Source organism: Mytilus trossulus, chromosome 7 (assembly GCF_036588685.1).
Source record: "Mytilus trossulus isolate FHL-02 chromosome 7, PNRI_Mtr1.1.1.hap1, whole genome shotgun sequence".
Classification (NCBI taxonomy): domain Eukaryota; kingdom Metazoa; phylum Mollusca; class Bivalvia; order Mytilida; family Mytilidae; genus Mytilus; species Mytilus trossulus.
The window spans coordinates 34,370,405-34,395,612 of record NC_086379.1 but is presented as its reverse complement, the minus strand read 5'-3'; the positions used below and the strand labels follow the sequence as shown (position 1 = coordinate 34,395,612).

The window sequence follows — 25,208 nt, the reverse complement described above, 5'->3', positions numbered from 1 at the left end:
TTCCATTTCATATAAAATAGAAGCTTCATTAGTCAATCTTCAAAAGCTTATATTAGAATTTTTTCCTTATCTGCAGTAATGGTTAGATAATTTCCAAACTAATTTTTATACATCTGTAAAAGATCAATGAAAGGCAAAATCTGTAATATGCATATATTATCAAAAGCAAAAGTAGCCCTGCGTAAACAAAAATCGAACTTTTATAGATCATATATTAAAGAACAAAATGTATTGTCCTGTATAAAACGTCACTGATAGTTGTTCTTTGCACTAGAGAACAAATTTAAATCATTGAACTAACAAATGCACTAATTTTACAAAAATACTGAAAAACAGATCGTTAAAAAGACTTTAAAAAGCATTTCGTTACGCTCTAGGATTGCAACTCTTGGTTTAGAATTATTCGTGTTCATAAACAAATACAAAAAGTGAAATGTGTTGACGTTAGGCTATTTAAAACATATAATCAGCATATACATTCCTTCGACGTAATAAATTTGAGTGTTTCCTTGTTAAAGATTGAGATCAATTGAAACCACTCGGTCATTCGTGCTAAGCCCAAAATGTTTAGTTATTGTAGGCATAATGTGGATGACCGAGTAGTTACGATTGGTGTAATAAATGCTTTTATTGATTCTTATACGTTGGACACCAGACCCTTTTGTTTTCGTTGCTTCGTCCTGTTTTTGTTAGTAGTAACACATTACTGGAAAGATATCATTTTATGAATATACTCCAAAAAAATCATAACATCACAATAAAACATTAGCCTCTGGAACGGCATCCATTTTAAACTTTTCCCTTATAGATAGGTACGCACTATAGCAGCGCAGAGTAAAATAATATCTGCATCAAGCAAATGAGCGATATAAGAAAGATAGCAGAGATGGTCATTGTGTTTTACTGAAGACTTCTGAGAACAAACGGAACTTGAGAAATGATTATCAATTATCTCAAATATTTTGACTATATCATACAAGCTTTGTTATTGCATGGACAAATATTGAGGAGTATTGTTCCTCGCAAATTATTGCAATACGATGTACTAATTGCAAAATTATGGCTTTATCTCTATTTAAAAAAGAGAAGCGAACGATACAAGAGGTACTTTCATACCAATAATTCGACAAGAAAGTGACAACGATATCTAAGTAAAGTTAAAAGTTATTTCATACAAAACAAAATCCATATGGAGAAAATCAACAAAATTTATAAAAAAACTGTGTGCATTTATACAAATATATTTTATCATTTTCACAGTCGATATTTTTATCCTCATATCTTGCTAAATAAGTCAATTTGCTTCGGAAATGAGTGAATCTTCTGAGCTTTGTTCCATAGACAAAATAAATTCCCAATTGACGGTTTTATTTGGTTTTGGGAAATGCTTAATCTTAATATGGAAATCGACTTAGTGGTTGTTTCCTGTTGAATTGTACTTTGTGAAGCAGAAAAAAAATTCCGAAAGATAAATTTAAATCGAACAGAAATGAATATACTGTGCAATAAATTTCTACTACATTTAACAGTGCTGGGTAATATTTTAACACAAAACCCTAGTCAATTATCTTGTAAACGCCTTGGGTATTTGTCGGGGCAAATGAAAAGTTGAATGTGAAATTGGCATACATTGTATTGGAAAACTGTGTAATGAATTTACATTCTTTTAATTCAAGCGTGCTTCTGACATTTAAAAAGACAACATCATGCATTGCAAGTCACTTAACTATTTTTTGTTTTAAAATGCAGAATGTATTTCTATATAAGCGAGTAAATATCAATAATTACAACACCTCTTCTCCCTAACTCCTCATACCTGGCTCTGTGTAATGTTGTCAGAAAAATGAGCTTTAGGATACAATTCCCACGAGATTCCCCTTAATTTGGCAAATCATTATGGTCAAATTATACTTTAGAGACAGGAGATTACTTAGGAATGTATGCCATTTATAATTAAATGGCATTCCATCATTCTTCAAGCAAATTGCAATCGAAATTGTAATACTTACTGTCGCGTATTCTTTAATTGGACTTAAAAAAAGTCTTCAACAGAATGACTGTTCAAAATGCTCATTAATGTAGTAAATTGTCATACTGGTCACAGAAACATAAACGATCAATTAAGATGCTATAACAGAAATCAAAATGTAGCCCTTTAGTCGGATAATTATGGTTGAACTTAAATTTGCTAAATAAGACGTCAATAATACAAGCGGATATTGTTGTACGGAGGAGTATTCGATAATATCCGCCACTCGGTAGCTGAGAGGTCTGACTAGTGCATTTGAATTAACCTGCCAACACCGAGGTTGTAAGTACGAATTCCGCTTATGGCATGATGCGTACGACTCTAGTCGTAATTGATTAGAATTGCTTGGTTTTTCTTCCGACATTCAGGGGTTCTTTCCTGGCACGCCATCTTCATTAGCCAATAAATATTGGCCGCATGCATAGATTCATTCATGCTTCAAGTGGCTTATACAACAACGATGAATAAAAAGATAGTTTTTATCCACACCAATATGTATAAAATGCTCATTGTGTGGACCTACAGTTATAATTGGATATTTGTTGCACTGACACTGATTGAAACATGTATAAGTAACATTATTACATTAGTGTAAAAGAGGGGCGAAAGATACCAGAGGGACAATCACACTCATATTTCGAAAAATAAAATAACAAAGCTTAAAAAGGACAAAGACAAACAGACAAATAGTAGTGCACAGGAAAAAACATAGAAAACTTAAGACTAAGCAACACGAACCCTACCAAAAAAACGGGGCTGATCACAGGTGCTTTGAAAGGGTAAGCAGATCCTGCCCCACATGTCGCACCATTCGTGTTGCTCATTTTATTACACATCCGGTAACTAGTATATTTCGGTTAGTCATATTCGTTTAAAGGGAAGAGGATTGTAGTTAAGACATAAAAACATATCCGATATCATAATTATGTGAAACGATTATTCCATAAAGGTCAACCAAACTGTTATGACATCCGTAAAATATAAGAAGGGATAATTTCATCTTCACCATTTGGTACTCTTGGTTTTAATGGCTTTCTTGTTATTAGCAACCCTCTATCAAGGAAACCATGATAGGAAATACTAGCCCGGGAATATCGTATCAATTGGGTGATATATAGTCCGTATGCAGGCGCTGCTGGAATTTTGCTACATAGAACTGACTGTAACAGATTGAACATAATAAACTCTTTAAGAAGTGATAAACGCCGAATACTCTTCTTTAATGAAATACATCGGTTTTTCCATCAAGGAAGTAGAAAATCTATTTATGTAAAATTGGACTATTTCCTGTAAATGTCGTGTAAAATCGAAAAACATTGTGTACTTAATTATTTTCAACTGTATTTGTTAACATACTATAGAGTTTTCTATTAACCTACATCTGATGGACACAGATAATGGACATGGTCTTGACAAAATGTGACATACATGACAGATGCTAAACTAGTTTCTTCATTACATCGTCATCCAATTAATAGTTGTCCATTGATCTATAGACATTAAACATAACTGATACGTCAATTATCATTTAGCAATAATCTTTCCGCTAACTTCTGCTCTTGTCTAATTTATAACTCTTTATCAAATACTTAATTTTTATTCAAAGTAGCAACGTGTTCCGTTAGCGAAGCAAGAACTTTTTACGCTTCGGTAGCTGATTAGTTCATAAAATTTCATGAGTAATATCTTGAATTATTCTACTGTGTATTGATCTGTGATCATATGTCTGTCGTTTCCCTTTTCACTTCCCGTGTATTTACTTACTATAAAAAATCAAAAATCACTTAAGGTAATTTCATACTTCAGAAGCGCTTTTCTGGATTTATCTTTATGAGGAACGCTGCAAGCTGAATTTTTGAATGCCGAAAATGTCCAAGAACATTTGGCGAGCTAAATAAAAGAAAATACCTAACAAATAGCAAAATACATTTAAGGTACAATTTGCTGATGGTATTGAATAAATACAGGTAACAGTAGTATACCGCTGTTCAAACGTATTAATATAAAAAAAAAGAAGATGTGGTATGATTGCCAATGAGACAACTATCCACAAAAGACCAAAATGACACAGACATTTACAACTATAATTGATTAATAGAAAACGAATCCAGGTTATTAATTAAAACCGAGGGAAACTTATCAACTATAAGAGGAAAATAAATGAACAACAGAAACACTCAACTGCAACAAAAACAAACACACACATACATACATAGAATCTCACGTTTTGATAACACCCGCCTCATTCCTGATTTTGTGTAGGACATTTTAAGAAAAAAATAAGGTGTTTGAACCTTATTTCTTTATTATTTTAAATTTTATAAACAGACAACCCTAGAACGATCATGGAAGTCCGAGTACTCAGCTGATAATACATGTACCTATGATGACTGATAGTCCATCAGCATAGATATCGACCCAATACAGTGTAATAGAAAAACAACATGTAAAGTATTTTTATGTTCGCGCTTTTCTTGATTAAAGGATTGACCACGAAATCCGCATTGTAGGCTGTAGATTTGAATAAATTTCCCACTAACTGTTTCTAGCTGCAATATTAATAATTTGGATCTATCTCATTTGTCTCATTGTAATCATACGACTATATAATAATGCATGAATGTACATTTTTAGTTTCCTCTTGTTTCTTAACTGGGTTATCTAATTCGCAATATAATAAATTCCATGTTATTATATAACATGTTCCTTTGTAATTAATTTGTAAAAAGGAATGCTAATTAAGTGACAATTAGAATTCTTATTATTTAATATCTGAGAATTGACTCGTAGGTAATAAACATAGCTCATATGTTTAAGGTAAGGTAAAAGGGCACACCTATGCGTCACAAAGTTTACAGACAGAACGTTTAGACTAACATACGCGTCGACTTCTGTCCATTCGTTTTTGAATAATAGGCGTTTAACATTACTGTTTTTTTTTATGCCAATCAATAATATTATATATTCAATTTTAGCTATAGTTGTATCACGACGGTGAACAATATGTTTACATTTAATTTGAATTAACCTAGTTTTGTATTAACATAAGTTACGTCGACCCTTTATGAATGATCGTATTGCACTGTTGATCTTTCTCAATTACATGACTATACATTTATAGCCTCTCTGATGGAAATTGTTTTTGGCTTCTCTACTAATTTTACATTTATTTACTTTTTTTCGCATCAATATATCGGATGTTATGTTTATGTCTAACATAAAAACAAATCAAGATCCAAATTAGTTGCGTCTATACGCTAGGGTTACAAAATGCAAATATTATACATTTATCAGTTTACATTTCCGGTTTACCCTATACTATCTACATCAGTTCATCATCATGTAGTTGGATATCAAAATATAGAAAACTAAGGAGGTCGAGTAGTTTCATTTGGTTTAATATTCCACCTAGATAAGTTGTCTTGGCTTATGACGCGAAAAAATAGTCCATACAAAGAAATTTTTCAAATAGCAGAATAAAACTGAACATTGTTTTAAGAATTAGAATATGCTTGATATCAAGTCGTACATGTACAACATCCATTTAATATTTTTCAAAATGATGCTTAGCGGGTTAATTTGGAAACTGTATAATTTGTTCTTCTGTTGCATGCCTGTTTATGACATTATAAAATGACAGTTCGTTGTTACTCAGAAAATTGCGCAAAACAATACTTCTACGTTGTTAAATATGAAAAACTAAATAAAACATTATACATTCTGATTTTAATACCTGTATTTGCATTGTGAAAGTGCTATAAAGTTTCGGATAAATTTACTCGTTAGGCTCAGTTTTAAATGTTAAAATACGTTTCAGTCGTACAAAAATATAAGATGTATCATGAACCTTCGAATTTCAGTGTTTCATCACTTAAACTAATACACACAATGTATGAAAAAAGATTACTATCATACTACATATGCTTTAAAAACTATCCGTTTATTTAGTTTTAAGCTTCTTTTTTTTTTTTATAGTTATTGCAACTTATATTAATTCCTTTCCATTTTACGGGTGCGAGTGCTGCCTTTTGGTGGCATTATCCTGCTCTTTTTCGAAATCTACAAGGGTGTCTTTTATGGGAAAAAGATATGGATCTCTCTTAACACGGGTCAGCTATTTATCGACCCTTCCGACGGACTATCATCGTTTCCTCAAGGCCATATTCGCAAATGGTGTCAAGGGAGAACCGTAAATTCAGGTCCCTGAAATGTTCTCCTCGTAGTGGTGATCGAATCAGGAACCTTAAAGTTTGTGTTAGTAGTCCGATGCACTAAACACTACACCACGACTATCCCCTTAACACTCACCTATCATTTCTCTGAACTGACAGTGAGAAAAATTTGAACATTTATAAGTGGTTTTTTTTATATATAGGTTCAAGGTATATACATTTAGTATTATACAATGTACCTGAGAGCACTTGTACATAAAAGGGAATACAAACATAACATTAAAAGAAATAATCATAATATCAATATATCAAAAATTATCTATTAAACGTAGGTAATATTACGTTTATACCACATTCTGTGATTTTTTTTAGTACAAATGAGACTTTTATAGTTGTTACAGGTATTTTTTGTCTCATCAATATATAATAACAGTGCTATACATTGGTTCAAAAACGACATTGTATTTGTAGATCTTATTCCTTTTGGATGTATATGATGTTTTGATTATTTACCATATCAATTATGACAAAATGTCCTCATTAGTAATTCATACGTATATAATTTTAGTCTTGAAATCAGGAAACATGTTCAGCATATCTAAACCAAAGATTATTATTGCTGAAAATGTTTTGTTTATATATATATATTTCACACAATATTCAATTTAAACCGTACTTATACATTTTTCTTACAATCTTCATTAAAAATCTGTCGCCAAAACAAAAGGCCAGACCAATTGATCAAAACAATGAATAAAAACAAATGGAATCGGATGTGATTACGTAAAACTATTGGATGTTGTCCATCAAAAACTTCACTTGTTTACTGTGCATTAACTAAGATTGATAGTTATGACTTTCGTTTGTCATAAAGTTATCCTACAAATTAATGTAACTGCATTTTTAGACTGCGTTCAATTCTAATTAAAATGAAATATAATCACAAATTAGAAAAACTAACTACGATTAATAACAGCGTGCGTATTTCATAAACAGTAATTAAAGAGCAAAGAAAGTTTATTTGATGCACAGCAGCAGATTTTCACCTCAAATAATGATTACATAATATGGTCTTCAATATTATTTAACGAATGATTGATTCCGTTTTAAATAAAAGCATTTAAAAAGTAAAATAATAAAAATCGAAATTTGATTTTTAAATTTTGGTGATATAATCATGCTAAATACTACCTGTTTTCTTCAATAACATCTTTGTTTTTATTCATTACAAAAATGCAATTGGAGATGTTAAGTCAATGATACTCCAAACTGTCTTTATGGTTTCCCTGTTTTCATTTCCCAAATGAATTCCACCTAGCCCTTATATCATTCCTATATAACAGGCCTAGGTAAACGGTTTCAACTGTACATTTACATTTAAGTGTACTTGTTTTAACGTTATTAGTGTTACAGACAAGTACACTTAATATTTAGGATGCAAAAAACGGAGAAATCAAAACCCTCGAGACGAAAATTTACAGACCAAACAAAAACATCACACGTTCATTTCCAATTAAACAATGATTAACACGTTGGTGCATGTATATACTTAAAACATTGCGGTTGGAACTACGCTGTATATATTACTTTAATACATCTGCAACATTTGAGTTATTGGCAGTTTGAGACAAAATAGATATGAGTTTAACCCGCTTGTCATCATATATCACGTCAAATATTTTTGAAATTTCAGGATAAGAAATGTCAAAACTGTTATGTACTCAGGAAAATATACAATACGATTTGATTGAATGTTCGTATCTATTAATCTGAACCTTAGTATATTAGATTTAAATTTATACATAAAATAAAATCAAAGATATCAGGGTTTTGCTTTTGTACTCAAAACGCGCATGTCGTCTAATAACACTCATTAGTGATCTTCGAATAAAACATTGAAATGCTAAATAAAGTTTAAAGCAGCTGGAGAACATTTCCAAATCAAAATTGCGAAAGGTTTTGCCAAAAGCATCTTACATGAGTTATATACGTTGTAAGATGATGGCATACTTTCTACAACCTATTGAACGTATTTGTTAAACATTCTGTGTAAAACTAATTTTGATTTAGATAATACTAGTTCTTTTAATTAAAAAGTTGTATGCTGTGTCGTTTATATTCTACTGTTTCGTGCAGAGCATAACTTTCAGCATCACAATTAAATTGGTTTAATTAAAACATGTAAAACGACATAGGAGAACTTCGAATTTCAAATAGTAAAATTGAAATTGTACATGGGGAATGTCTCTGTTGATGATGTTCTCAGTCATCTTTTTGGTTTATGCTAGTTAGTTATAAGTTTTGACATTTATAGTTTTATTGTTGCTTCTGGTCATATGGGTTATAGTTGTGTCCATTATTTCAGTCTTGATAGCATATGGGTCTTGATAATAAGGTATGTATTTGTAATAAAGTATGCTCCTTTCTGGTCAATATAACTTAACCAAAAATATTCTTGTGTTCATGATTGATAATATAGTTTAATATTTTCCAATTTTGTCAGCTTTTTGGTATTTAAATACAGGTTATTCGAACGGTTTTGGAGATTCAAAGGATTAAATCAAAGAAATAAAAAAATGAACATTCCTTATATAGATTTTCATTTGCTTCTATAAAAAAAAAAATATGCAGCATCTACGCATACGACTTATAAAGAATAAGAGGCCATAATGAAAAACCAGACGCAAAATGATACATATAATTGATATTGATTTTGATGCTTAATTATTTCTTTGATTAAAACAACCGTCTAAAGATACGTTTATGTCAATATTTGGTTTCCATATAAAGTTTTAAAGACGAAATATTTCCAGATTATCCTGACCTACTCACCAGAAATGACGAAATTTGTGTTTGTTTAATCAATCAAGCCTTACATGTTGGATTCAAACTAAGAAAATCGGAATAATTTAGACGTCATTTGAAATAAAACTGATTGATTTTTAACAGAGCACAAATTTCAAAGAATGTTGGGGCGTTATTTTGGAACAGAAACTGGCTATTATTTACAGATGTCTTAAGATGTAGCCATTCAACAGCGGTCAAAAAAAAAAAAAAGGATCAATGACAATACATACAGATTAATCAAATGCAACGAAACTGTATGGCATACTTTCTACAGCCCATTTAACGTATTTATTTTTTTAAATCTGTGTAATAATATTTGTAATTTAGATACTACTACTTCTTCCAATTCAAACGTTTAATGCTGCTGTGCCATTTATATTCCATTGCTACGTGCATAGCATAACTTTCAGTATCAAAATTAAATGGTTTAAAACTAAAGCCGCATAAGCAAACTGCGGATTTCAAGTAGGTATGTTGATATTTAATTTTTGAAGACATCTCTTTTATCTGTTGTATTTCTTTTGATTGTGTTCTCCTTTGTCTCTTTGGTTTATGATAGTTAGTTGTAAGTTTTGATATCTATAGATCTCTACTTCTGGTCATATGGTTTGCAGTTGTGTCCATTATTTAAGTCTTAATAGCATATGAGTCTTGATAGTAAGGTATTTATTTGTATTAAATAATGCTTTTTTCTGGCCGATAAAACTTCACAAAAATTATTCTTGTTCTGATGATTGAGTTTGATAATTAAATATTGCCTAATCTTGTCAGCGTTTTGTTATTTGATTAAATGTTATTCTAACGGTTTTGGAGATTCAAAGCGTGAAATGGAAGAGATAAAAATTAACATTTCTAGAAAAGATTTTCATTCTATTTTATAAAAAAAAATCAATTTATGCAGCACCTACGCATACGACTTATAAATAATAAGAGGCCATAGTAAAAGAACAGAACGCAAAATTTTAGTTTAAAAGATACTTTCCCTTTTCTCGAACAGAACGCAAAATGTTAGTTTAAAGGATACATTTTTGCGCCTGTCATGTGCATCTGGTCTTTGTTAGTCTTGTATTATTTTAATTTTAGTTTCTTGTGTACAATTTGGAAATTAGTATGGCGTTCATAATCACTGAACTAGTATATATTTGTTAAGGAGCCAGCTGAAGGACTCCTCCGGGTGCAGGAATTTCTCGTTACATTGAAGACCTGATGGTGACCTTCTGCTGTTGTTTTTTCTATGTTCGGGTTGTTGTCTCTTTGATACATTCCCCATTTCCATTCTCAATTTTATTGTATTGAATTTTGTATTTCTTTCTGTTTTTGATTAAAACAACCGCTTAAAGATACGACCATGTCAATAATTGGGTTTCATTAAAAGTTTTAAAGACGAAATATTTCCTGACTACCCTGACCTACCCACTATAAATTATGTTGGTATAATCATTCAAGCCTTACATCTAGATTACAAAAAGCGGAATAATTCTGACGTCCTTTATATATAAAACTGATTGATTTCGAACAGAGAACAAATTTTATAGAACGTTTGGGTCTGATTTTGAGACAAAAACCGGCAATCATATAATAGATGTCTTAACATTTGAATAGTATAGCAATAGGACTGCGCTCGAGAAAAGGGAAAGTAAATAATATTTTTAAATATCTTTAACTTTTCAATCAGCGACAATACATACAGAATCAGTCAATGCAATGAAACTGTACGGAACTCAGGTCTTGACATAACTGTTGTTTTCAACAACGCAAAATCCGGAAACAATATTGCGCGTAAATGCAATTTGTTCAAATTTCAATTGCAGTTGAAATGGCGATTAAAATGACGATGAGGTTCTATGTATCTTCCATGATCACGATAGATAAACTGTGTTGCAATAATACGACATATAAAAAGTTGAACATATTGAAAGGTCAAACACATTTGTATTGTAATATTCCTTAGATATTTTAAAGTGACATATTATAAAATCTATATGTTATATTTGAAGTTTCATAACAACTTTGATTTGTTTTACCGACTTTAACATTTGTTTGAATTCTCATATCCGCATTACTTATTTCTTTTTTATGATTGTAGTCGTCTTCATCATTGGTCTCATCTTCTTTTTCTCCCATTTATGTTGGTTTTGATTGGTTTTAAAAAGCTAGCAGTCTTGAGATTATGAAAAATGACCCTTTAGTATTCCTTTGTATTGATCTCGAAATTATTGTTGAATGGAATATGGAAAAAAAATCGTGTTTTTAGTTTTAATTCCAGTGTTAACCACGTCTAATATTAGATGTTTGTGCTCTCTTAAATGATGCAACTGCATCAGATTGCACAAATTTAAATTATCAAATGGTATACTGCTGAACAGAATCGGGTAGTATGAAAATTTAATCGAAATCATTACGACACACAATTAACTTAATTACCCATTGGATGCAGAAGGTGTGTCACCTGATGTTAATTGAACAACAAGTAATGCATCATTGATGTTCATTATTTCGCGGGAATTTTTACAGTAGCTTTATAAAAGTAAGATTGGTAGAAAACACATGAAAAAAAAAGAAACTTTATTCCTTTTGTGGTCTGACATTTGTTTCGTGCAGATGTCACACTGGATTCTAACTTTTTAAAGGGAATCAAATGGTGAGTTATATCAATGTATTTGAGATTTTATAATCCAGTTACACCTCTTTTTTTTTTTACAAAATCACTCTACTTATTGCTGACAAAATACACACTCTTCATGTGGGGTAATTATGTATTGATTTAGGACATTGCGGTTCAGTTAAAAGTCTGTGATTTAGAACCATTAGTGCAACTTGTTAAAATCAATATTAAATCACGAACTACAAAGAGTGACAATGAATATCTCATTTCGGCTTTGTATTGTTTTAACTGTAATGAAGTTTTTTTCTAAAGCGCTCCTTTCTAACAATATCGCGTGGAAATGTTCACAATTAAGGATAAACGAGATTGCTACGAAGTCGCAAAACGACACACGCCGCATTTGATACATTCTCGTATTTCAAAAGTAGACATCGGAGAAATACTTTGGCATTAACAATTTATTATCATCCAAATTTTAATTAACTTTCATAGATATCCTTATCATTCCTATAGCACCTTCAATGCAAATGTAGTTATTTTTTTAATTTGAAGTTTTACTGAGGGAAGATCAGGATTTAAAGAGAAAAACAAAAACAGGCCTCAGAGCGTTTATATGTCAAAGATGAAAAATAAATTGCACATTTTTCTTGAAATTAAGGTGGTACCCAACACTTTCACTAAAATTAATTTGGCTCGTTTAATTTACTTTGACCCTTTAACAAAAATATAAAAATTTCAAAAAATTTTAACCAACCATTTTATCAGAAAAAATACACTGGTTATATAGCAGTTTTGACAAACACCAGTTTTGATCACTGGGAAGCTTAATATTCCCTATACAACACAACGTAATTAAAACGTTTAGCTGACATTACAGAGTTATCTCCCTGTAGTGTTAGGTACCACCTTAATCGCGTTCAATTACAATACACTTATGTGCAATATGTGTAAGATTGTCTATAACTTACCGATTTTGTATTTGATGATTAATAAAGGTTTTGTCATGGGCAATACAGATATGAAGAAAAGAAAAGTATATAAAGATACAACTAATCTGAAAACACATTCAAAAAGTTTTGAATCAAATGTAAAGAAAGTATCTGGATTTGAATGTTGAAATTTGTTTAAACAAAAAGGCAACACAAAATTCAAAAAGACTTACAGTTTTTTGTTTTTATTTTATTTTATTTTCATTATTTCGCATTTTTTTCAATTTGGATTCAGGACTAGACATTTCAAGTGATATTGGTGAAACAGGAAATTATTAAAAGAACAGAAATGGGGCTTACCAATAGACAGATTACAAATCTTGAAAAGTAAGATCTATAATGTAACGTGTTGTGTCTCTACACATACATGTAAGATACTTGAATACGTTTTTTATTCTCGTTTGAACCGTACATGGCGCGTGTTTAGCCACACATACAACATTGCATGAATGATTCTTACTGGTTGACCGGTTCAGTCAGGTGGATTATAATTCTTGATGCTGAAAATTGAAATTCGGATAACGATTGGTTCTCTTTCGACATTTCTTGTTCGGCAATAAATAACAATGTTCAAAAACAGCTGTCTTTCTTAGAATTGTTAATCTCGATTATAATGTAAAATTGGACAAGACAGTTGATAAAACTTTGTTTTATTACTATCTTGTGACATCCTTCATGACATTTATAATTTTCTTGTTGTACATTAGTTGTCACGACATTTTTAACAGTAACTGTATATTCTTAATAGTTTTATGTCTGATAGCACTATTATTCAAATTCCGGTAAAATGATGATAGTTTGTCACCGAACAGTTGTAAAAAAAAAAAATTAAATGGTGGATGTGGTAATAAATAAAAAGTCATAATCTTGTAGGTGCCCTTCAAAGTTTTATTTCGTGATAAATGAACACCGGCATAAACAAAAAAAAATATCAAATAGTTATGCTTTTAAACTAATGAAATAAGATGAATCAGGACATTGCTATCAGTTATATGCTCTTCAGTTTTTTACTTGTGTGGATTTCTAACTATTTTGATCTGAGCATCACTGATGAGTGTTTTGTAGACGTAACGCGCGTCTGGTGTATCAAATTATAAGCCTGGTACCTTTAATAACTACTTATATTGATGCTTTGTTACAACAAGAGAACTTTGTGGCTGAGGCGGTCAGTAAATTACATTTTGGAATTCAAGCGGTCAAGGGGAGAGGGGGTAGCTGAGTTTACTGACCACATATATACCAGGATAGTAACTGACGACCGGATTACTTATCATATCATACCAACTATCAGTTATGTCAAGGACGATAACTCATGTAAGCGCCGTGTGTTAAATACAGTTGGTCAGAACGCGATCGTGGAGATATCAAAGAACCAATTGAATTCACTGAATTTTATAGATAGTATAATATAATTTTATTTGAATGATAGACAATACAGACGGCAACAGTATTCAATGTTATTGGAAAATTCTTACTGCTAAGATTGTTTTCTTCTGGTCAGTGATTTTTATCACGTAGGGTTATACAAATGAAAACAATAAACCTCTTTCTTACTTTATATTCATTGTCTCTATACATAAATCTAGGTAATAAGTTGATTTTCCTAACAGATATATTTACAATTTAGTCAAGATGACTTTTCTTTATGACAATTCTATTCAAAACGCAAATATCGATGGTTTAAATGTCTGCAATGTTACTCTAATGTTTAAGACTACCAGACTACTGTTAATTTAAAGAAATAGAAGACGTTACTGATAAAACTGCTGGGAAAATGCGAAAAAAGGGAAACGTGCGAGAATATCTGTATAAAACAGCATGACATTATTTCAATATTACGTGATATCAAAAAATCTAGAAGTCCAATTTATATATAAGCTTTAGGATATTGTTTATTTCATTTTCAATTTATCATGACAAACATATAATTCATTTTTACTTGTAGTGGCATTAAACCGTTTATATAATTTCTCAAATTACTTCATTCTGTAGGACATCTCTGCATGCAGTTTTAATAGCTAAGGAATTCTTAAAAAAACACACCATCTGATTGCCCCATTGTCTGATAAAGGTTAATTAGCTCATCAGTTTTTGTCTCTGCCACAGCCCTAAGGAATTGACACCATCTCTCTGAGAAATTAGCTTTCTCGTATAGCGTTGAAATTAAGCAGCTTCCGGAAAACAAAGAGATACAATGATGTTCTTTAGTAATTATTCGTGATCATGTCATTGTTAAACAATCTTATTTCATTTATATGAATAAAAGGAGAAGTTGGTTAGACAGCTGCTATTTTTTATTATTTTTGCCTTATTTTCATTTAAAATCCGGTAAATGTTATTTAAACTAGAGTGTTACACAGATAAGAACATATTTGATATAGAAAGATCAGAGGCATTTTGACAAAGAATGCAGTTGTTATCAAAGTTTTAACCTCGATGTTGAGAAAAAAAGTTGCATGACAATCTATCTCATATGAATATATTCACAAGTAGGTAAGAGAAGGAGCACAGTTAGGTTCCATGAAAATATCAATTGTTAATTGATAGGCACGCGTTTCAAATCACGAGAATCTCTACACTTTGGAAAATTATGAAATGCATAAAGACATAAACTAAGGTCTACATTTTCACAAGTGCATGTGTACCGACATAATACCAGTTCCATCATATGTTATCGTAAAGGATGTTCGCTTTTCTGTTACAAAAAAAAACATGTGAAAAGACTCTTTTTTGTCTCCTTAACACATTCAGCCTTTCAGTTCTAAAGTTTATGTTAACAAGTAATATGTTCATATATAAAGGAACAAAGAACAACATCTAGGATCCGTCTGTTTGTTTTCGAGAAAAATGCACATGTAATTTGTAGGGAAAGGATCATCTCTTGAAATTCCATACATTTAACATTGGATTCGTTTTTCCTTTAAAAGCTATGATAAAATAATAGGTTATGTGATTGTATAAGATTTGCAATGATAGCATTCTAAATAAAGGCAACAGTTATATATCGATGTTCAATAGTTTTAATTTTATTCAGCGAAAAACAAATCCGAGCCACCAACCATAACTAACGAACACCTATCATGAGAAAAACAACAGAATAACAGAAACACCGAACTGCTACAAAACAAACGGCAATAAAATAAAAAAACAGACTATTTGATAACTACTGGTATAATTCTGACTTAAAACAGCACATTTTAAGAAAAAAATGCGGGCTGATCCTGGTTTCGCGGCAAGCAAAACCTCCATTTTATATTGCCATGGTAAAAATACCGCTAAAATGACAACATTACGTGACAGGAATACAGAACAAATAAACGTAAGAACATCCAGACAGAGAAATATATAAATAAATGATATAATAAAACATTACAACATGTAAACCACAGAATAACAAAGGGAACCTTCAATGAATCTACGACTGTACACCCTTAGCCCACAATAGAATTGTGAACTATGCGTCACACGAATGTATAAACGCCATTCCTGTATTTTATTTTGTGTGAACAGACATGCACATTGCGTATCAACTGAGATTTGTAAAAACTATACGATGGAGCAGGGGGTATATTACTGCTGGGAAGTGGAAAATAAATAATTCAAAAGTTGAAAACGTCCTGTTTATAATAGATTTAAGTGTAAAACCGTCCATCTGTATCAATTTTTTGGGAAAAGATCAAGGTATGAAGCAGTCCTTCTAGAATTAGATTGGATGGGCTTTGATATGCACAATCTTATTTTTTCTGTGTTGTATTTTGATACATTATTGCAATAGTAATGCGTTTTCGAATAATCACGTTGAACATGTTGAAAGCAAGGATGGCAACGTGTTTCCGAATACTCTCGCACAACAAATCGAGTAGTAGACAGGCAAGTGATACACTTAGTCGACTACTAAGAACCACTCGACAAACGAAACCTCTGATTTACGTTAATTTGAATTTTAACATAGAACATATCAACAGGGTTGTACATTTTTTTCTTTTCCTTTTGACTTTTAAAGCCGATTGATATATGATCTATGTAATTCATGCCATTTCTGGATTATTGCCTCGTGGTTTGTGTATTCACGAGTGTAAACATCGTAAATAACTGTTGATTTTTGTTATTATTTGGACAATTGAACGAAACATGTAATTCAATATCTTCTGCTGACTTTATCAGAATATATCTCCAGCGAAGGTCGTATGATCATAAATAAAAACTTAAATTATAATTTTGGGTACGCTATGGTGACACGTATGTGTCGTGTAGTAAAAGTAAATAATTGAACATTTTGCCTCGCACAGTTTATAAATTTGCATTCGATAGAAAGGTTTCTAAACAACAATATGTTATAAACTGACATACAAAACTGAGTGAATAGTTTATTGACAATAAAGCGTCTCTATCGGAAACACTTTATTACACTTGAGTTTTCTGCCAATAACGGAAGATGATAATTTTAACCATTTAAAAAATCATTAATAAAATCATGGTTGTTATAACATTTTCACATTTCCCTTTCATTTAGAAGTCCATTAATCTTCAAAAGACAGAAAACAAATTGACATGCGTATGATGAAGTATATAGCTCAAATGCTTTTCAACCCGTCAAGTATGTTGAGTGTGTTGGGTAATCCATGAACATAACTAATATTCATCTCAACGAAAAGGATATTTATTATATAAAATATATATTTAGTTATTGATGAACGTCTCCATGGATAAGGAATTGCTTTCTTATCCTTCTGCTGCACACTTTTTTACTTCCGATTATCTTAAGTTTTTGTATAATTTTAATGTGTTTGTGTTTTTGTCGTTTTTCAATTTTGGATATGTTATAGATTGTTATTTTCTTTCAATATTTTTTTATTGCTTCTTGTTAATTTCTCTTCATCTTGCTCAGTATTATTTCACATATTTTCATTTTTTATAATAAGTACCAGAATGGACATTTGTAATGTCGCTGAATATCAGGATATTCTACTGTTTATTGGTAGCGTGTCGTAATCAGAGGTGCATATATAAGCATTCACAAATACACACTTTGAGAGTTATGCCTTTAAGAAGATTGCTTGAAGTACGAGAACGCCCAGTAACAATTATAATCACTTGCATTTAACTCTAAATAAATTAAGGATTGAGAACAATACATTAAATAACCGTCGATTAGAATATGCAAAAGAATAACAGTATTTTTATCAAATGATTTATTCCTTATCAATTCAAAGACGATTCATAGTGCATGTTTGTAACTCAAATGATAGGTATTTGTATTTAAACGACTAAACAAAACAAGACATTGAAACCTTCAGCTGACTCTATCGGATAACAGCTTTAAAATACACAGATACTCGTGCTATTATGCATGCTGTACATGTATATTTAAAGTAATACGGTTACTTTTCTTCAACGTTAACGTTTATCATGACTTTAAAGCAGACAATCGATCTATTGTTCTTGTAAATTTATTGACTTTGAAAGTTGATATGATTAATTAACGACAATTGACAATGCAGTTGCACAAAATATGTTATGAACCGACTTATTCAAACGAATGGAATAGTTGAGGAAAATTAAAGTATTTGAAAAACATCAATAAATATAAAAATGAAGATGTGGTATGATTGTCAATGAGACAACTATCCACAAAAGACCAATATGACACAAACATTAACAACTATAGGTCACCGTACGGCCTTCAACAATGAGCAAAGCCCATACCGCACAGTCAAAGAATGAAGGTAAACACAAACAACTTCACAGAAAAGGTGGTATTAATTAATATTGTTATGAAATTTAGAAATTTCTTTTCATTTGAAAATCAATTTACCTCACGAAAATAGGTACAAATTTACAGTTTTAATCATAAATGAATGGCTTAAATGAATTTCAATCCATCAAATAATTGTCAGTATTTGAAAGATAATTGGCATGTGTTCTTTATTCATGAAAAAATCATTGTACCTTCTTTTCATAACAATTTTATTAAATTAAAATGTTTATTTACTTATTGACGGGTTCGAGAATTTTAACTAGAACTGCATTACCACCTAGAGACTTGAGTACCCAAATTTACGTCAGGATTGTTGACTATGTTGTGTTTCTCTATCTTCACTTTTTTGTGAAGTTGTTTGTAATTTCGTTGTTTTTCTATTTTTTCCTCATTCGTATTAAATATTGACCTTTTTAAACATCTTTTCAATCAATACAACTTTTGTATAGAATTAGGTAAGACTTTTCAACATAGCCAAAGTTGAGGATAGTGTTTAGATGAATTCTTCAATTTGCCATGTCTTTTTTTCTGCGTTTCAGAATAACAAGCAGCAAGCAAATGTCTAAATGTGCCAATTTCAACGTATTTTTTATTTATATACATGTACATGTCTTTTTTTCTAAATGACGATTGCTCAAAGGTTTAAAAATACTTCTATTACTATAATTGATACTCATTGCCTTCAAGAAAAAAAAATCGGTTACCAAAAATTGATAGCATTGATATTTTCTTTGTTGATAATCTAAAAGGATCAGAGTCGTGTTCTAAAAGATAAAACTATTTATTTGTTTGTGAAGATAAGTTGATGCATTACCTAATAATTGACAGTGTTCCATTATCAAACTGGTCGACTATTAATCGGTTAACATATAATCATTGCCATTTCCAGATCTATTTATTTTTCAATCACATCAAATAAACTACGTTTAACACGTAATGGGTTTCCTGTAAAAGAGATATGGAATTTGATCACTCGGAGCTATCAAAGAGAAACTTCATATAGACAAAATATATTTGGATTGTCAATTATTTTGTATTCATTATATGTAATTTGGTCTATCTAAAAATTCAGGTGTGTCTTCAGTATAAAATATCTCATTTTCTTAGACATAACAGTATCAAATTATTAATGTTTTACGGCTATGCTCAACCTTTTCCGATCATCTTTCTGAACTAATAGTCGATGTTTACCATATAAAAGGGATTTGAATCTAAGAGAAATGTTACAAACCTACATGTAGGTTTAAAATTGACTTATTGGGCATCGACTATACACTCTTCTTCGTTTAGTCTCGTGTTGAGAGATGCAGATAATAAAAACATTATCTTAAGGGGGCTCGAGGGTATAAATCCATGTTTTTTAATATAGGATTTTGCTACATTTTTCTATAAATTACCTTTATCATATACTTAATAGAAAAATAAAATAAAACAATTGGGTCACCATTCATTTGAGCTCACAATCTGCGTTCGTAAGAAGCATGCATTTTTGTTAAGGTACTTTTTTCTGTTGAAGTAATCGGAGAAAAAGCGGTAATATCGAAATAAAAAAAAAGAACTAAAATAATGATATCGCTTAGATTTTACAAGTGCTTAGTCTAAGTACAGCTTTAAAAAAAAAAGAAATAGGTCAACGATGAGTTATAAAAGATATTTCAATTTGAATGCCAAAAAAAGGCTTGTTTCACCAAGGGAGATAATTTGAAGCTTTTTCAATGATCATGATGATATAAACATTCGTAAAGTCATCTGAGTTCAAGACGAACTGATTTGTTTGGTTGATTTTTGTACCATATCATAAAGTAACAACTAAAAGTGAATAAAATGTGTAATGAAAAAAAGTTTTGCAGAAATTTTTGTACCCTCGAGCTTCCTTATTAAATTCTTCATTTTTTTATTTGAAAAACATTATTTGTGTTTCGATCAATGTTTTTTTTAACATAAATCAAGCCGTTTGAACTGATTCACATTTGTTACTTCGTGGCCTTTTATAATTGACAAATCGGTAGGAGTTTTACTCAATGCAATGTTGAAAGTCGTACGATGAACTATAGTTTTTAACGTCTATGTTATTACCTCCATGGTGGAGAGTTGTGTCATTGGCAATAATATCACACCTTTTCATTTTCTTTTAATTTGATATACAAAACCAATCCAAGAAGACATATAAATTAAAAACAATCCGTGACATGTTTAGACAAACAGCATTGAAAGGTTTAAAATCCTACCAATATTTTGTAATATAACATCTTTCAGATAAGTCAAGTACATCAAATATCGTTGTGATGGTATGATGATATAATGGATAATTTACCTTGATATGCAAATGGCAATAATATTCTTAGTGGGTATTTTTGAACAAATAAAGAATTATGGAAATGCGGTTTTTTTAAGGATAAATCAACACTGACAGTAAAATGTACTAGCCATTTTAGAAAAAAAGTATAATTTTGACATCATATCATATCCTTGTCATAGTCTTTATAGCAGAAAGCAATTCATGATCATGTGGTCACGATATTGAAATTCCTTTACATCAATATCTTGAGGAAATAGAACTTAATGAAAAATAGATTTTTATAAATACTTGATCAGTCAATCCGGGGCGAGTTTTTCTACGCATTTATTCCATCTAGAAATAAATAATGCATATGGAACAACTATATAGGAAGCATAACTAAACGGTATATTTATCGCAAGCAATTGGTTTCGAAACATCATTACTGATAAATTTAAAACATATCATGGTTGTCGTAATACATTTACGTATATTGCAGGACAAAAGCACGCTTCATCATGAATGAATTATTTATTTCCCTATGTTTAATCACGATTCTTTTGTGATATTTTTCAAACATTTTGCTTTCAGCCTTATAAGATCTGTTCTGGCTATCTTCAAACATTTCAGGAATTGTTATTTACCTGCATGAAAAAACAGCATTGTCTGAAAACTAATGAAAGTACTATATTGACAGCAAACCAAATGTTTGAACAGAACCGAAGTAACCAATATACTTATTTGTTTTGAAACTAAAAAGAAAAAAAATGATTATAAACTTATTAAATCAACTTTGAATAAATACATTGATTGCTTCAAATTTATTAACAAGCACGGACGTAACTGTTGGATTCATGAATTTCAAACAGCGGGATACTACTGTTGACTTTATTTATTTACTATAAGGATACGTAATACACAAATTAAGAAAATGTGAATTGTATTGTTCAGGACCGTTTGCGACATTTGTACCTTCCTTTGTAGCTAACTTATTACTAATCATGCGTTGATATTCTCTCAATGACTGATCGATGAGCACAATAAAATATACACATGGCCATCTTGTTTTATAATTATCGAACATTTGAGAAATAATCATTTAAATTAATGATAGATTATTGAACGAATTTGTAATAAAAAAGTGAAAGATCGAATTTTGTACTTAATTTTCATTATTTCAATTCTCAATTTTATAGTATTTTTTTTTTTAAATTTGGTCGATCAGTCCAGCTGTGTTCAAAACATTACCCCACTTGTAAAACTTGTAATCAAACATGTTCATTGAATAAACAAACGCTTCAAGACTTTGATTAAATAACACATTTACAACCCCCTAAAGATTGTATTTCACTCAAGTTGGCTAAACAAACCTAGCATCCCAACCATAGCTGTTGGTGAGTCTGAAATTCTGATCAATTTTCAAAATGAATAAAAAAAAAATACAAAATCCAGTAAACGTTGATAACATTGCTCATACTGTTTGAGCCATTTCATAATGAAAATATATAGTATAGATATCAAGTAATATATTCAAATGTCATACGATGCTTTCCATTTTCGGAAACAAAGTTAATGGAATGATTTAATTTTACGCTGTATATAGCAAACGCTGTCAGATAGAATTAGGCATGGAATGATATTGCATTCTTTCCGTAAATGTGAACAGGGAAATATTATTTAAATGTGCCAGCAATTGTCGAAATTGGTTTATTTCCTTCAAACTAATTTTGCAAGAAGTTTTTCATCTATTTTTAGATATCCATAAAAATCTTGTTATGTTCCCCTTCATGATTCAAACTACGGGGTCTTTAGTCGTTATTACAATGAATAAACAAGCTTGCTTTTATCTTTTTCAACTTTATCAACTAAAACGTTTCCCTTGAATGGTTTTTACTTTAATGTTCTTTTTGATAACATGTACATAAATTAGGCCGTTAGTTTTCTCGTTTGAATTGTTTAGCATTGTCATTTCGGGGCCTTTTATAGCTATGCGGTATGGGCTTTGCTCATTGTTGAAGGCCGTACGGTGACCTATAGTTGTTAATTTATGTGTCATTTTGGTCTCTTGTGGAGAGTTGTCTCATTGACAATCATTACACATTTTTTTTTATATGTTTACAGCTTTTCAAGTATTTATATTCAAACATCCCTAGCTTGTTATTAAACGTGATAGATCGATGACAACCTAACGAATAAAAACCAAAAGAAAGGCTTATTAAAAAAAGGTGTTATTGTCTTTGCGGTCTTGATATATTAATTAAGATTGGTTTGGTTTACATTTTTTATTTTTATTAGTTTAAAGTATGTTTGGATGCAACATGTACAATAACTTTTTACTCATTGTTATATTTTAGGTTGGAGATTTGGAGCTTTTACCTGTAAAACGACGCCATATATTCATCATGTTTCTGTGTGTGCTTCGGTCAACACTCTAGCAGCGATTGCAATTGACAGGTTAGTTGTTAATTGGTTAAAATATTGTTCTATGATTCAATGAAAATAGACTGCAGTATAATTATCTTGACTTTTCGCAATTTGATTATAAATGCATTGGATATCGAAAGAAAACTGTTCTGAAGTTTACTTCCAAAATTGCTTGTGATGTAAATTTGAAAGTAGCTTTCATTAAAAGTTAAACATGTTTAGTCATTGAAAGTTGTATTACAAAAAAATAGTGAAATAAAATGAAAACAAATTGAAAAAGACAAGGTAAATTTTGCATGAAAAAGTTGCAACCGTAGTAGTTGTACTGCACCAACAATGGGATTAGACCATGTAGTGCATTCATCCTGTCCGTTCATTCGTCCAATACATAATTTCATCAAACTTTTCTTAGGAGTTAATGAGGTACATGTAAACTTAATCGGCATATTTACAGTAATAATAATAAGCGTATGGTAACTTTTAGGCTCAGCAAGTCACTACACCCTGTTTTTCTTTGCTTTGATGTTTGAAGAATAGGACAGTAGTTATCCATTCGTTTAATGTGTTTTAGCTTTTGATTTTACTATTTGAAAACGGACTTTCCGTTTTGAATTTTCTTCGTAGTTCGTATGTTTGTTATTTTACTTTTTTCGTAAATACACTTTTCGACCAACATTTTTCATGTCCGATAGAACAGAGTCAGTCGTACACATACATTTTGTTTTCTGATACTTTGCACCGTGTGCTTTACACAAAAAGTTATTCTTGTAATGATTGGTGGTTGTAACTGTAAGAAATTTTCCAACATCAATAAATATCGTTTGTTTGCATAAGTAAATTCGAGTGACAAATCAAGATTAATAGAAAATACTTCGGAAATCACTTGAACTCCAAAACTAGCAAAACCTGGTGCCTTAACTGAGTTAGTGTCTTTTACTTTCATGCCTCCTGCGCAAATAAGATCGTGCGGAATATTAAGTTCATTTTTCGGAACTTAACAAAACACCTAATGTCTGAAAAGCTACTGAAAATGTTACTGAATTCATACAAGCCAAAACTCTGAACAATACTACGTTTTGTATGTATTTATTCAACTACGGCTAGTTTATAATTTTCTATCAAGTCATTTTTTAGTCTTTTAATCAGTTGTCCGACTAATAAACAAAGGCAACAGTATAAAAGTAATAAATCGATATAGGAAAAAAAAATATCCTTGTTACAAACTAAAACCGAGGGAAGCACAATAACTACAAGAGGAAAACAACGAAACAACAGATACACACACAATAACAAAATCAAACGCCAGCGTACATATAGAAACGAGCTATGTATTGTTCTGATGAAAAAATGGTGGGTTGACCCTGGTTTGACTTACACAACGATAAGTTCAATACTGTTCGGTCAATTTACTTGCAGTCATTTCAGTACAGATCAGTTACTTTTCAGACTACTTTGTAGGTTTTGAATGTGTAGGGGATCAACAAAACTACTGTTCAATCTGAATATAGACTGAACAGATAGAAGTGTGTGAACAGTACTGCGTTAAATCCAGTAATGGGACAGAAAACATATTATATATATATTATAGTTATTATTCAGTCTTTTAAAAAAAATATGTAGATCAAACCAATTGTATAAGATCAAAACTAGTTTACACGACGATTGTCAAATGTGAAGCAGAATCCACTTTCCCTTCCAAAACCTAAGATCACCTCGAGTTTTAGTGGGGTTCGTGTTGCTCAGTCTTTAGTTTTCTATGTTGTTTCTTGAGTACATTTGTCTATTTGTCTTTTTCATTTTTAGCCATGGCGTTGTCAGTTTAATGAGTGTGATTGTTCCTCTGGTATCTTTCGTCCCTCTTTTACAACTGGCCGCTACATATACGCGCTACATATTCAAGTATATGCACATTATCAAAGCCACAAATAATTCTAAGGTTGTTGTTCTCAGATTATGTTCTATTTCCTATTGAGTGGTTTGTTAATTAGTATTTGCATCGTCGTCATTCATTGGGGTGTTTCATATTTTTAATCATTAAAACCTTGAAAATCCATTCAGAATCTTAACGTTATAGATTGGTCTAGATTTTTAACTTTTGTCCTTTGC

The 25,208-nt window shown here is 30.8% G+C and overlaps 1 protein-coding gene across 1 annotated transcript in view; it reads left to right on the top strand.

Moving 5' to 3' along the window:
* Nucleotides 1-25,208, top strand: part of LOC134726362 (neuropeptide SIFamide receptor-like) — a 40,216-nt gene that overhangs the window by 12,793 nt on the left and 2,215 nt on the right. Inside the window, exon 2 of the mRNA XM_063590762.1 lies at nucleotides 23,033-23,132. Coding sequence (XP_063446832.1) covers nucleotides 23,033-23,132 — 100 coding nt within the window. The remainder of the gene's footprint in view (nucleotides 1-23,032; nucleotides 23,133-25,208) is intronic.